The sequence below is a fragment of the Anomaloglossus baeobatrachus genome, chromosome 5, assembly GCF_048569485.1.
Source record: "Anomaloglossus baeobatrachus isolate aAnoBae1 chromosome 5, aAnoBae1.hap1, whole genome shotgun sequence".
Lineage (NCBI taxonomy): Eukaryota > Metazoa > Chordata > Amphibia > Anura > Aromobatidae > Anomaloglossus > Anomaloglossus baeobatrachus.
In genome coordinates this window covers 495,738,693-495,752,752 of record NC_134357.1, presented here as the reverse complement: position 1 = coordinate 495,752,752, position 14,060 = coordinate 495,738,693, and the positions used below count along the sequence as shown (strand labels likewise).

General features: G+C 43.9%; 1 protein-coding gene across 2 annotated transcripts in view; it reads left to right on the top strand.

Moving 5' to 3' along the window:
- Positions 1-14,060, top strand: part of STX8 (syntaxin 8) — a 273,887-nt gene that overhangs the window by 33,477 nt on the left and 226,350 nt on the right. For both annotated transcript variants that reach the window (XM_075347946.1, XM_075347945.1), the window contains exon 6: positions 676-768. In XM_075347946.1, the coding sequence (XP_075204061.1) occupies positions 676-768 (93 nt within the window). The remainder of the gene's footprint in view (positions 1-675; positions 769-14,060) is intronic.

The window sequence follows — 14,060 nt, the reverse complement described above, 5'->3', positions numbered from 1 at the left end:
TAGGCACCATGGGCAGCTGTGGGAATAATGATGGCCTTTAAGTCTGCCATCTTTGTACCACTACCAGACCGGGAAAGAGGCGTAATATTATTATTATTATTATTATTATTTATTATAGCGCCATTTATTCCATGGCGCTTTACAAGTGAAAGAGGGAATACGTACAACAATCATTAACAGTACAAGACAGACTGGTATAGGAGGAGAGAGGACCCTGCCCGCGAGGGCTCACAGTCTACAGGGAATGGGTGATGGTACAATAGGTGAGGACAGAGCTGGTTGCGCAGTGGTCTACTGGGCTGAGGGCTATTGTAGGTTGTAGGCTTATTGGTAATATGCCACAATACAAAATTGCATGATACACTGCCAGAGCTATTTAATTTTATTACATCAGCAATCAAACAATAACCTCGTCTATTAACAAGATTATACAATATGTAAAATAAATAAATAAATGTTAAAAACTATTTAAAGTAAGAAAAAAGAATAACTTGTTCCCATAAAATAACGTTATTTTTATTATATAAAAAAAAAAACTACAGTATATGAAGTCAAGAAAAAAAAGAGGATGAAAGCGATATTTGTATTCTCAGTGTTTCATGAATGGTTTCGGTTCCACAATCTTCACACGTTCAATTGTGCGTTTATTAAATTTGCTATTATGTCTTCACACAGAGCAAGACGCCGGCCTGGACGCCCTCTCGTCCATTATCGCCCGACAGAAGCAGATGGGATATGATATCGGAAACGAACTGGATGAGCAGAACGGTGAGTCACTAAGTGTCTTGGTTTACATTAGAGGGTAAATGGCCGCCTGTTGCGATGTCCTGACCCGATTTATGGATTTGGAGACTTTGCCTGTCTCATACATGACATTTTCCACTAGCGATAACGATGTTATAATAGGCTAGTTATGGCAGTATCATCCTGGTCACATTGATGGCTCCATAGGCTTCAAAAGTGACAAACCCTGGTATGGACTGGAAGTGTCCTCTGAACTTGGTTATTCTGGCCAGTCCTCAATAGTAGGCCACCGGTCTACAAGCCGTGGACCCCCCCCCCCCCCCTCCGAGGGGTTTTTTGCACCTCTAGTGCCCCCTAGTGAGTGCCGGAGGCAGAAAAGACCTGAAGAGCGTCTCGGCGTATACATTGGACTGGAACAACGGAGCATGAAGCTACGTGTGCAAGGTGAGGATCAGATGAAGGAGAGGTGAGGACTAATGATGAGTGAGGACTACCATACTCGGCTGCTCGAAACAAACAGGTTGGATGTTTGGATGGGTTCGACTCGAATACTGAATATAATGGAAGTCAATGGGAAACGTAAGCATTTTTCCGGAAGATCTTCCTGTACAAGCATCCGAGCCCATCAAAGCGTCCAACCTGCTCACTTTGAGTACCGAGCATGGTAGTGCTCACTCATCACTAGTGAGGATTATTATTTATTTATTTATTTATTTAATTAATTAATTATTTAAAAAAACAAATAAAAAATAAATAATAATGATAATAATAATAATTAACTATAGTCATGAATGGCCCCCAAAAAAGCCATTACTTCATTACTTGCACAAATTAAATAAAAAATAAAAAGTAAGAAAAAAAATAAACCAAAAAAACGCAAAGCCATGTAAATAATGAAATAAATAAAAAAGCAGCTAAAAACTAAGAAATGTAGTTGGCCCTTGGGGTTAAGATCAGCTGAGAATGAAGCGGGGACATGTTGCAGTGTGATGGCAGCAGAGGGGTTAACCTTCTGTAATGGTATGATGTCATCGCCATGATGTCACCCGTTTATAGAGGAGAGATTCTCACCCGCTTCTCCAGATCCCGTCTGCTCGTTGCTTGGCCGCTTGCTCATTTCTTGTCAAGTGGCTGATATTTGCAAGGTGCTTTGTCCTGCGCTGGGTCAAGCAGACAAGAAAACAAATCATTTCCTCGCCACAGTAAATAAAAAAAAAAGAGGAAGGGTGTTTTTTTTTATTTCCTCCGTCTTTTCTCGTACCCTGCCAAAAGCGACACATCTCTGAATGTAAATATTTGTCTCTTGTGAGAACTGCGCTCTGACAAAACAAACACTAAAAAGAGGCAAAGAAGATTCAATAAACACTCGCAGGGGCCCACAAAGCCCTCCGGCTGATAGACGAGGCAAAGATGCCAGTGAGGTAAGGTTACTAAGATGTGGTCATCTACTGGCCAAAACCAGAAAGTCAGAATGCATAAATAGTAAGTGGGCATCGGTACGGGACCCTACACCTCTATGGGGTCCATATTGTAAATCTATACAACATCAATTGGTCGAGTGCATGAGACAAGACCTAAGGGTATTTCACTCACAAACACGTCAAAACAGGTGGTATCTCCACCCACAGATTTAGATTTTTGCCGTAGATCCATTTACAGATTTCAGATGTGTTGGAATCCCCTGTGGATTTTACTTGCGCAGGTAAAATCCGCAGCAGATTATAGTACCTGCCAAGATTTTCCAAGTCTCATGTACCTCTTTCGGACATTTTTCTTGTAGATTTTTCTTGTGAATCAGCAGTGTATGTCTATATCTTGCATGCACAGTTTACCGCTCTTTTCCAATGGGTTTGTGGCGACCTCAGCAATGAAAAATTTCCACTCAGTGTGAATATGCCCTTATTCTTCCAAACTTTTCTTCCTATAGTATTTACTTTTTGTAATTTTAGCAGATATGGGGGAAATAATTTTTATAACAGAGTCCTTTTGTATTTCATAGAAATTCGGAGTCCCTTGTCTCTTCTCCGAGGCTAGTCCTTTTTAAGCTATGTTGCATTCAGAGTTTACCGCTCTTTTCCAATGGGTTTGTGGCGACCTCAGCAATGAAAAATTTCCACTCAGTGTGAATATGCCCTTATTCTTCCAAACTTGTCTTCCTATAGTATTTACTTTTCATAAATTTAGCAGATATGGGGGAAATAATTTTATAACAGAGTCCTTTTGTATTTCATAGAAATTCGGAGTCCCTTGTCTCTTCTCCAAGGCTAGTCCTTTTAAAACTATGGCTTCCTGGGAAAACTATGTTGCATTCACAGTTTACCACTCTTTTCCAACTGCTTTGTGGTGACATCAGCAATAAAATATGTACACTAAGTGTGGATATAGCCTTATTCACCCAGATTTGCCTTCCTATAGTATTTACTTTTGGTAATTTTAGCTGATATGGGGGAAATAAATTTAGTCCTTTTGTATTTCATAAAAAATTGTGTAAAAGAACTGAAGTCCTCAGTAGTTGATACCTTTTTAATGGCTAACTGAAAAGCAAGCTTTCGAGACTACTCAGGTCTCTTCTTCAGGCTCAGTATAACACAAAATCTGAAGAGTCACATATTTATACACAACAGGACATAGAATGGGGCAGTAAATAAAACAAGTTATGTGAAGCAGAACTATCAGTATGGCAAGAGGACAAACTGTTGTGGCCATAAATGTTGCTGCAGTCAATGAAAAATTTACTCTAAGTATGGATATAGCCTTATTCTTCCAGATTTACCTTCCTATAGTATTAACTTTTGGTAATTTTAGCTCATATGGGGGAAACCATTTTGTCACGGAGTCCCCTGTATTTCATAGAAATGCGAAGTCCCTTGTTTCTTCTCCAAGACCCGTCCTTTTTAAACTATGGCTGCCTTGGAAAACTTGGGTAACTTAAAGGATTTTCTTACTGATTATGTTTATGACCTGTCCACCTATGATCGCCGGGGGTCTGAGCGTTGGGATATCCACCAGTGCCTAGTATGGGTTCCCGTGTTTGAGTGGAGCGGTACGGTCCATGGTGGATCACGTCTGTAGGATCATGGGAAGTGATAGTGTTCCTCTCCAGATGTAAAATAATACTTTCTATTTTAAATTTCTGTAAATAGAGAATATTCTAAATTTTACTCACATTTTGCTTTCGATCATGTGCAAGAGATTAGTCGTGACCCTTTTTTACGGAGACGTGCGGCGTTGAGTCATCCGACTCCCATCTTGTCCTCGGTCCTGCTCCGTGAGTCAGCCTTTGTTTATTAGAAGCAAGGCTTTGTGACTAACCGCTGCCCATAAAACCGACCTTTTATAGGGAAGCCGTCGTCCCCTCATTACCTTGATAAAATTTCCTCTGTCCATAATTGCAAACACAACCATTTTCCCTTTTGTTGCTTTGATCGTTATTGACATGCCACAGTTTTTATGGTCACTAGTAAATGTTTATACGATGATTGGGCACTGAACGCTCATGACGTTCCAGAGGAACCAGTCCAGGGAGCGAGCGGATGAGACAGAAGCTCAGACTGGAATTAAAAAAACCCCAAAACACTAAATGAGTAAAAACAAAAAACATGAGCACAGGGATCGGAGAAAGTTTACAACCGCTTGTTTCATTCCCATTATAGATCATTTCCATCAACAATATATACAGAGCGGTTGTAGCATTAAACCACCTAGATTGTCCTTGTGCTGCCAAGACTGCTCTGACTCCTTTATATAACAGACTGCAGAAAACCTCCTAGGATGTCCCGAGGTATCTGGCGCCAAGACATTAGCAGCAGCCCTGCCCTTTTGTCAGGTGCGTTGCTCGATGCGGCCTCCATGGATTGGACTTGTTTCTTCACTTCGTCTTCAAGTTTCCATCCATCATTTGTGGGATTAGTCCTCACCTTCACCTCTTTGTCGTGTTTCAGGGATTATTACTGATCGACCATTATCCTGCTTAAAGAAGCACTGCCCTTAGGGAATCCCACTGCCCTTAGGGAATCCCACTGCCCTTAGGGAATCCCACTGCCCTTAGGCAGTCCCACTGCCCTTAGGCAATCCCACAGCCTTTAGGCATTCCCGCCTCCCTTGGGCAATCCCGCTGTCCATGGGCAATCCCGCTGTCCATGGGCAATCCCGCTGTCCATGGGCAATCCCGCTGTCCATGGGCAATCCCGCTGTCCATGGGCAATCCCGCTGTCCATGGGCAATCCCGCTGTCCATGGGCAATCGCCCTGTCCATGGGCAAGCCTGCTGTCCATGGGCAATCCCCGTGTCCATGGGCAATCCCGCTGTCCATGGGCAATCCCGCTGTCCATGGGCAATCCCGCTGTCCATGGGCAATCCCCGTGTCCATGGGCAATCCCGCTGCCCTTTGGGAATCCCGCTGCCCTTTGGGAATCTTCCTACCTTTTTGAAATCCCACTGCCATGACTGGTAGTACTGTACAATAGGTAGGTTATACATGTCACATCCATATGAAGGTTTCTAGCAAAACATTGCCCCCTCATAGTGACTCCGCTGGATTATCTTCTTCCCATAGCGCATCCTGGTACCATCTCCTGCCCAGGTAATTGATGCACACGTCCATCCACATGATGGAAAACATGAGTCATCAGACCAGGCAGTCTTCCTCCATTGCTCCTTGGACTAGTTCCAATGCTCACATGACTTTCAGTGGTGGAGAAGGTCCACATGAACCCCCTGACCGGTCTGTAGGAAACTGTGATCCTCTACACCTTTAGGTCATAGCCACAGGTAACTTTTACAGCAATTTGTGTTTTGCCAGCTCTTCAGTGGGATCATACCAAACAGGCCCCATTATGTGCCTCATAAGCATTAATGAGTCCACAAACGGATACAAAAAAACATTGTGCCCCCCCCCCCCCATTACACTGCAGGGGCTTTTCTGTTCTCCCGTTCTACATCTATAGACATTAATATGGAGTTGGCCCCCTTCTGCTTTTCTGGGAAGGATTTCTACTGTGCAGTATTTTGGAGCTGTCTGTGAGACTTTTTGCCTCTTCATCCTGAAGAGCATTTGTGAGGTCAGACCCTGATGCTGGGAAGAGGCCGGGCTCACAGTCTCAGAAGGGTTGGATGGGGTTGAAGTCCCAGCTCGATGCGGCCGGTCAGGTTCTCCCCCGCCGTGTCTTTATGGATCTTGTGCACAGGTCACAGTGATGGGGAACAGAAAAGGGTCTTCCCCAAACTGTTCCAACAAAGCTGGAAGCTACAATTGGCAACAATATCTTGTACTGAAGCTTTAAGATTTCCCTTCACTAGATTTAAGGGGCCGAGGCCGATCCCTGAAAAACATCCCATAGTAGTTATTATCCCTCCTCCACCAAACTATATAGCAGACACAATGCAGTCGGGTGGGTAACATTTTCCATTCACCAAAACCAGACTCATCCATCAGACGCCAGATAGAAGTGTGATCCGTCACTGCACAGAACACATCTCCTTCAGAGTCCACTGGTGGCAAGTTTACACTGCTCCATCCGACGCTCAGGGTTGTGCTTGGTGATGTACGGCTCAGCATTGTGCTTGGTGATGTACGGCTCAGCATTGTGATTGGTGATGTACGGCTCAGCATTGTGCTTGGTGATGTACGGCTCAGCATTGTGCTTGGTGATGTACGGCTCGGCATTGTGCTTGGTGATGTACGGCTCGGCATTGTGATTGGTGATGTACGGCTCAGCATTGTGCTTGGTGATGTACGGCTCGGCATTGTGCTTGGTGATGTACGGCTCGGCATTGTGCTTGGTGATGTACGGCTCGGCATTGTGCTTGGTGATGTATGGCTGCAGCTGCTCGGCCTTGAAGCTCTTGGCGGGTGCAGTGTTTGTACTGATTTTACCAGAAGAGGTCTGGACTCTGCAGTTATGGAGTCAGCAGAGCGCTGGTGACTTTTCTGCTCCTCAGCACTCGGCCCCGCGCTCTGTAACGTTCTGGGGTCTCCACTCCGTGTCTGAGGTTCCTTCCACTTCTCAATAATATCAGTCACAGGTGATTGCGGAAGATTCAGAAGGAAGAAAGGTCATGAACGGACTTGTTTTCCCGGTGGTTCTTATTACAGGGCCACACCGGTATCCGTGAGCTCTGCACCACCAGCCAATCTGTCATATGTTTAGTAACGGAAGACAACATCGAGGGGCAGGAGGTCATACACCAGGGGCGAGCGGCTGAAGGTTATACACTGGGGGCCAGAGGTTATACAACAGGGGCAACGGGGGCTGGAGGTTATGCACTTGGAGGCAACGGGGGGCAGATGTTATACATCGGGAACCAGAGGTTATGCAACGGGGGGCTAGAGGTTATATACTGGCGGTAAGGGGCCGAAGATTATACACTGGGTGACGGAGGTTATATACCAAGGCAATGGGGCCAGGTTTTATACACTGGGGCCAATGGGGCTGAAGGACTATTTCACTGATGCTTTCTAAATCCATTTCTCTATGTTGTGTGGATTTGCCATCCAGAGGTTTGTGAAGGACAGGTGACCACCCTGTTGGGGTGTCCTTCAAGCCTTTGTCTGGAGTTCCTCCGTTGAGTTAGATAATGCAGTTCTACTTGTCCCCTGAGGGGGCGCTGCAGGAAAATGAAACAAGTTTTCTAACCATTTCCCACCGATCATCAGACACTCTTGTGATAAGGTCGTCATGGGGTCACTTCTTCCACGAAGAAGCTGTAACTTTTAATAAATCCGGGGAGAGTTCGTGTTCACTACGGCTCATTTATGACGCTCTGTGAATTGACTAGTCTGCTTTTTGTAGACTGTAAACCTTGAGACCCAGACAGGCCGCGCGGCCCCCTTCGCCCGCTGTCTACAGCACAACAACTTTGTACTCTTGGCAGAACTTCTTTTGTGGCTCCTCGGGACCGAAAAACAAGTCAACCAGCGGTAAAGGTCGCACTAGACGCGCCCAAGGCGTGCGGGAATCGGCTCGTATAACGACAGGGGCAGAGAAGGTTCAGGCTACGGAGAAAATGGCATAGTCGAAGAAGAATGTCTGGCTCCGGGTCTTGACGATTTGCAGCCACGCAAAAGGAAGAAGGGATTATTTTCACATTGGGTTGCGGTTTATAGGCGCAGAGATGAGAACGGTCGCGATGACGTCTCGATGGCTTGTCGTGCAAGGTCACAGCGATGCTCTTTACATTCCTCCGGCTCCCAATAACTGTGAATTGTTCGGGTGGGATAAACGCGTGCTGTACGTACTTCATTCACAGGCCTCGCATGCCTCCAGCACTAAGAAGGTTGCCACTTGGCTCCGCATTAGACGGAGGAGTCCGCCAGCTACACTTGCCACCTGGCTCGGCCTTACCACAGCAGATCCAGCCTGTCAAAGTTTCACATCTGGACGGGAACATTTCTAAAGGTTTTTCTATCAGACAGGCCTCGGTTCTGCGGCTCTTATTACTTGCTGAGGTGCCCCCTGAGAAAGTCTGGTTGTCGTTGGGACAAAATTAACGAAACTAGAAAAGGAAGACTGTATGTTTCACAGTCTTGTCCTTTCTAACATCATGAAATGATTGGACATGTCACTGCCACCACAAAATCTGTCCATCTTCTCCTAAAAGCCTGTTTTCAGAAGTATAGGAATTTTTGCAAAATGACAAGTTATCCCCCATCCGATCCAATGATCGGGATTCTGCAGCCCCTCTTGAATGGAGCAAAGATGAGCGTTCTTCACCTCTGTTCCATTCATTGTCTATGGGACTACCAGAAACAGTGGAGCCATGTACTAGGCAACTTTCAGCAGTTCCATAGACAATGAATGTTGACGAGCCCGATCATCACACCTGGCGCTTTCTAAAGGGATATTCCCAAAATCACAGGTTATCCTCTAACTATTGGATAGGAGATAACGTACTTATGATTTAGGATCTAACTGCTGGGACTCCCAGTGATCCTAAGAACAGTATTTTGAAACCCCTAAATTAAACTTTAAAGGGGTACTCCCACCTCTAAGATCCTATTCTAATATGTAGTACATGTAATAATATGTAACAAAAACCTCCGATTAGAAATGTAATATTGTTCTCCTGATTAGTTATGTCACGTACCTCATGTGCAGGGCATTGCAAGAGCTATCTATGGTTATGACCACTAGCAACTAACTTACTGTCACTATATGTAAGGCCATAACTATGGATACCTAAGGTCTTGCAATGCCCTGCACATGAGGTAAGTGTCATAGCTTATCAGGAGAACTATACTACATTTCTAATTGGAGGTATTTGCTAATATTATTATTCTTACACCTATTACATATTGGGATAGGGGCTTAGACATGGGAATACCCCTTTTTAAAGTTTTTGTTTTAGGGGTTTCAAAGTCCTGTTTTTAGGATCACTGGGAGTCCAAGGAGTCGTATCCCAAACCATAAGCACAATGTCTTCTATCCAATGGTTAGGGAATACCTTGTGATTTTGGGAATATCCCTTGCAAGAGCACTCCTCTATGATCACGTTACGTAAGTGGGAGGGGGGCTTGGGTCCGAAGTTCCTCACCAATAGCTCAATACACCCCTGACTAGTGCGTAGTTTAGCAGATAGGAGCGCACAGAGCGTGTGCAGTGCACAGCTTCATAGCCCACACTTTCTATCAAAGACGTTCTCTACTCTGTGTGGGCGGTCAGACAGGAGCTACAGATCGGTGGGGGTCCGGATCATGAGACCCCCAAACCAATCACACAATAGACCCCTGAACAGATCGGAGGGCACAAATCCTGTTTCCGTGCACACACAGAGCAAAGTACAGAGCAATCGGTGGTGGTTTCAGGCCCCAGATCCCCAACAATATACAACTAATTAAAGTCCGTACCAAATCTGAAAAAAAAATGTTCACAATGTATTCATAGCAGTCAGCTAAACGAGCCCCCACTTTCATAATTATGCTTCGGGAAAGTTGTCTTGAAGGGTTATTCCCATCTCCAAGATCCTATCCCAATATGTAGTAGAGGTAGTAATACTTTTAGCAAATATCTCCAATAAGAAATGTAGTACAGTTCTTCTGATTAGTTATGTCACTTACCTCATGTGCAGGGCATTGCAACTTATGTATCCATGGTTACATCCACTCAGATAGTGAAAGTTAGTTTTACCTAAGGTCCTACAATGCCCTGCACATGAGGTAGGAGACCTGGCTAATCAGGAGAACTATACTATATTTCTAATTGGAGGTATTTGCTAATATTATTATTATTATTACACCTACTACATATTGGGATAGGATCTTATTGATGGGAATACCCCTTTAACTTGACTCTTTCCTGTAGGGGTTACCACCAAACCCATTTCATAGTTGACCAATCTCTTTGAAATAGACAGACATGGCTTATTTACACTTTGGGGGTATGACTTCTCAGACCCCACTGGGTCCGAAATGGTTTAGTGCTGCTGTCCCTCCTCTGTTCATCCTATGTAGCAAGAATCCATAGGGCTCCACTTCATGGGTATATCCGCCAATGTGAAGGGAAGCGGGTGTGGAGATAAATGAGAATTTACAGCCTATCAGTTCATAAAGTGATGTGCCATGACTGAAAAAATGGGAATACCCCTTTAAGGGATGGTGTCAGGCTCCTCACCCCTTGACGCCATCATCCTGGACGTCCTATCGATTTCAGCTCTTACTGCATGTGTGACCAGACAGGACACATACTCCACTAATCACTTCTCAGCAAACCAGAAAAGTGGACCTTAATAAGCCGAACACTTGAGAAACCTTTCATTCCTCGTACCTGACAATCTCCTTGTACTGTTTCCTGGAGAATGTAAGATGCCGCACAGGAGCGAGGGTCATCACCGATGACATGGAGATCCGCAGGTGCTGGAAGAGGAATTAGGTTCTGCTGGTTTGCTATGCTTCATCATCCTTTAATCATGGTGCACACAGGCCAGCCGCTCCAAGGTCTGGAGTGTTTCCTCCACTATTGCCCATTATTGTCTGATTACATGATCTGCATGTGTGCTGCATCGTCTATGAGCAGGGTACCTAGGAACAATGTGACATGTGTCTGTGTGAGCCTAAAAACCAGTCACACTTAAGATTAGGATTTCTACACAGTGACTGCAACCAGCAGAATAGTGAGTGCAGCTCTGGAGTATAATACAGGAGGTAACTCAGGATCAGTACAGGATAAGTGATGTAATGTATGTACACAGTGACTGCACCAGCAGAATAGTGAGTGCAGCTCTGGAGCATAATACAGGATGTAACTCAGGATCAGTACAGGATAAGTAATGTAATGTATGTACACAGTGACTGCACCAGCAGAATAGTGAGTGCAGCTCTGGAGTATAATACAGGCTGTAACTCAGGATCAGTACAGGATAAGTAATGTAATGTATGTACACAGTGACTGCACCAGCAGAATAGTGAGTGCAGCTCTGGAGTATAATACAGGATGTAACTCAGGATCATTACAGGATAAGTAATGTAATGTATGTATACAGTGACTGCACCAGCAGAATAGTGAGTGCAGCTCTGAAGTATAATACAGGATGTAACTCAGGATCAGTACAGGATAAGTAATGTAATGTGTGTACACAGTGACTGCACCAGCAGAATAGTGGGTGCAGCTCTGGAGTATAATACAGGAGGTAACTCAAGATCAGTACAGGATAAGTAATGTAATATATGTACACAGTGACTGGACCAGCAGAATAGTGGGTGCAGCTCTGGAGTATAATACAGGAGGTAACTCAGGATCAGTACAGGATAAGTAATGTAATGTATGTACACAGTGACTACACCAGCAGAATAGTGAGTGCAGCTCTGGAGTATAATACAGGAGGTAACTCAGGATCAGTACAGGATAAGTAATGTAATATATGTACACAGTGACTGTATCAGCAGAATAGTGGGTGCAGCTCTGGAGTATAATACAGGAGGTAACTCAGGATCAGTACAGGATAAGTAATGTAATATATGTACACAGTGACTGGACCAGCAGAATAGTGGGTGCAGCTCTGGAGTATAATACAGGAGGTAACTCAGGATCAGTACAGGATAAGTAATGTAATGTATGTACACAGCAACTGCACCAGCAGAATAGTGAGTGCAGCTCTGGAGTATAATACAGGATGTAACTCAGGATCAGTACAGGATAAGTAATGTAATGTATGTACACAGTGACTGCACCAGCAGAATAGTGAGTGCAGCTCTGAAGTATAATACAGGATGTAACTCAGGATCAGTACAGGATAAGTAATGTAATGTATGTACACAGTGACTGCACCAGCAGAATAGTGAGTGCAGCTCTGGAGTATAATACAGGAGGTAACTCAGGATCAGTACAGGATAAGTAATGTATGTATACAGTGACTGCACCAGCAGAATAGTGAGTGCAGCTCTGGAGTATAATACAGGAGGTAACTCAGGATCAGTACAGGATAAGTAATGTAATGTATGTACACAGTGACTGCACCGGCAGAATAGTGAGTGCAGCTCTGGAGTATAATACAGGAGGTAACTCAGGATCAGTACAGGATAAGTAATGTAATGTATGTACACAGTGACTGCACCAGCAGAATAGTGAGTGCAGCTCTGGAGTATAATACAGGAGGTAACTCAGGATCAGTACAGGATAAGTAATGGAATGTATGTACACAGTGACTACACCAGCAGAATAGTGAGTGCAGCTCTGGAGTATAATACAGGAGGTAACTCAGGATCAGTACAGGATAAGTAATGTAATATATGTACACAGTGACTGTACCAGCAGAATAGTGGGTGCAGCTCTGGAGTATAATACAGGAGGTAACTCAGGATCAGTACAGGATAAGTAATGTAATATATGTACACAGTGACTGGACCAGCAGAATAGTGGGTGCAGCTCTGGAGTATAATACAGGAGGTAACTCAGGATCAGTACAGGATAAGTAATGTAATGTATGTACACAGCAACTGCACCAGCAGAATAGTGAGTGCAGCTCTGGAGTATAATACAGGATGTAACTCAGGATCAGTACAGGATAAGTAATGTAATGTATGTACACAGTGACTGCACCAGCAGAATAGTGAGTGCAGCTCTGGAGTATAATACAGGAGGTAACTCAGGATCAGTACAGGATAAGTAATGTAATGTATGTACACAGTGACTGCACCAGCAGAATAGTGAGTGCAGCTCTGAAGTATAATACAGGATGTAACTCAGGATCAGTACAGGATAAGTAATGTAATGTATGTACACAGTGACTGCACCAGCAGAATAGTGAGTGCAGCTCTGGAGTATAATACAGGAGGTAACTCAGGATCAGTACAGGATAAGTAATGTAATGTATGTACACAGTGACTGCACCAGCAGAATAGTGAGTGCAGCTCTGGAGTATAATACAGGAGGTAACTCAGGATCAGTACAGGATAAGTAATGTAATGTATGTACACAGTGACTGCACCAGCAGAATAGTGAGTGCAGCTCTGGAGTATAATACAGGAGGTAACTCAGGATCAGTACAGGATAAGTAATGTAATGTATGTACACAGTGACTGCACCAGCAGAATAGTGAGTGCAGCTCTGGAGTATAATACAGGAGGTAACTCAGGATCAGTACAGGATAAGTAATGGAATGTATGTATACAGTGACTGCACCAGCAGAATAGGGAGTGCAGCTCTGGAGTATAATGCAGGATGTTAGTCAGGATCAGTACAGGATAAGTAATGTAATGTATGTACACAGTGACTGCACCAGCAGAATAGTGAGTGCAGCTCTGGAGTATAATACAGGAGGTAACTCAGGATCAGTACAGGATAAGTAATGGAATGTATGCACACCGTTAAAGTGTTATTCCCATCTTTATAAATGGGTATGGTCGGATATTTATGGTTGTAAATACAAACGCTTTTGCAATTTGTTGCTTAGTAAAAATTTTCAATCATTCTTGATATACCGACACGTTTTATTATAGCTTGTATCTTTGGAGACTGACCACCGCTGCTAGACATCGTGTCTGCAAGCTCTGTTTTGAAGCTAGCCCAGCCTAATCCCAGCCTGCTTCAGCGCAGTCCTTACAAAACCAGACAGCAATGGTGGTCGGTCTCCTAGGCAACAATCTGTAAACAAAAGAAAAATGTTGATAGCTCAAGAATGGCTGCATATTTTAATTAGCAATAAATTGCATAAGTGTTTGTATTTATAATCACTATCCGACAAAATCCACGTATGAAGTTGGGAGAATAACCCTTTAATCGTTCTATAGGGTATACGTAAACAATGAAATGGTCTTCAAAAGTGAACATACGCTTTACATTTGGAATATAATGGAAATAATTCTTCATGGTGATGGCTTTATG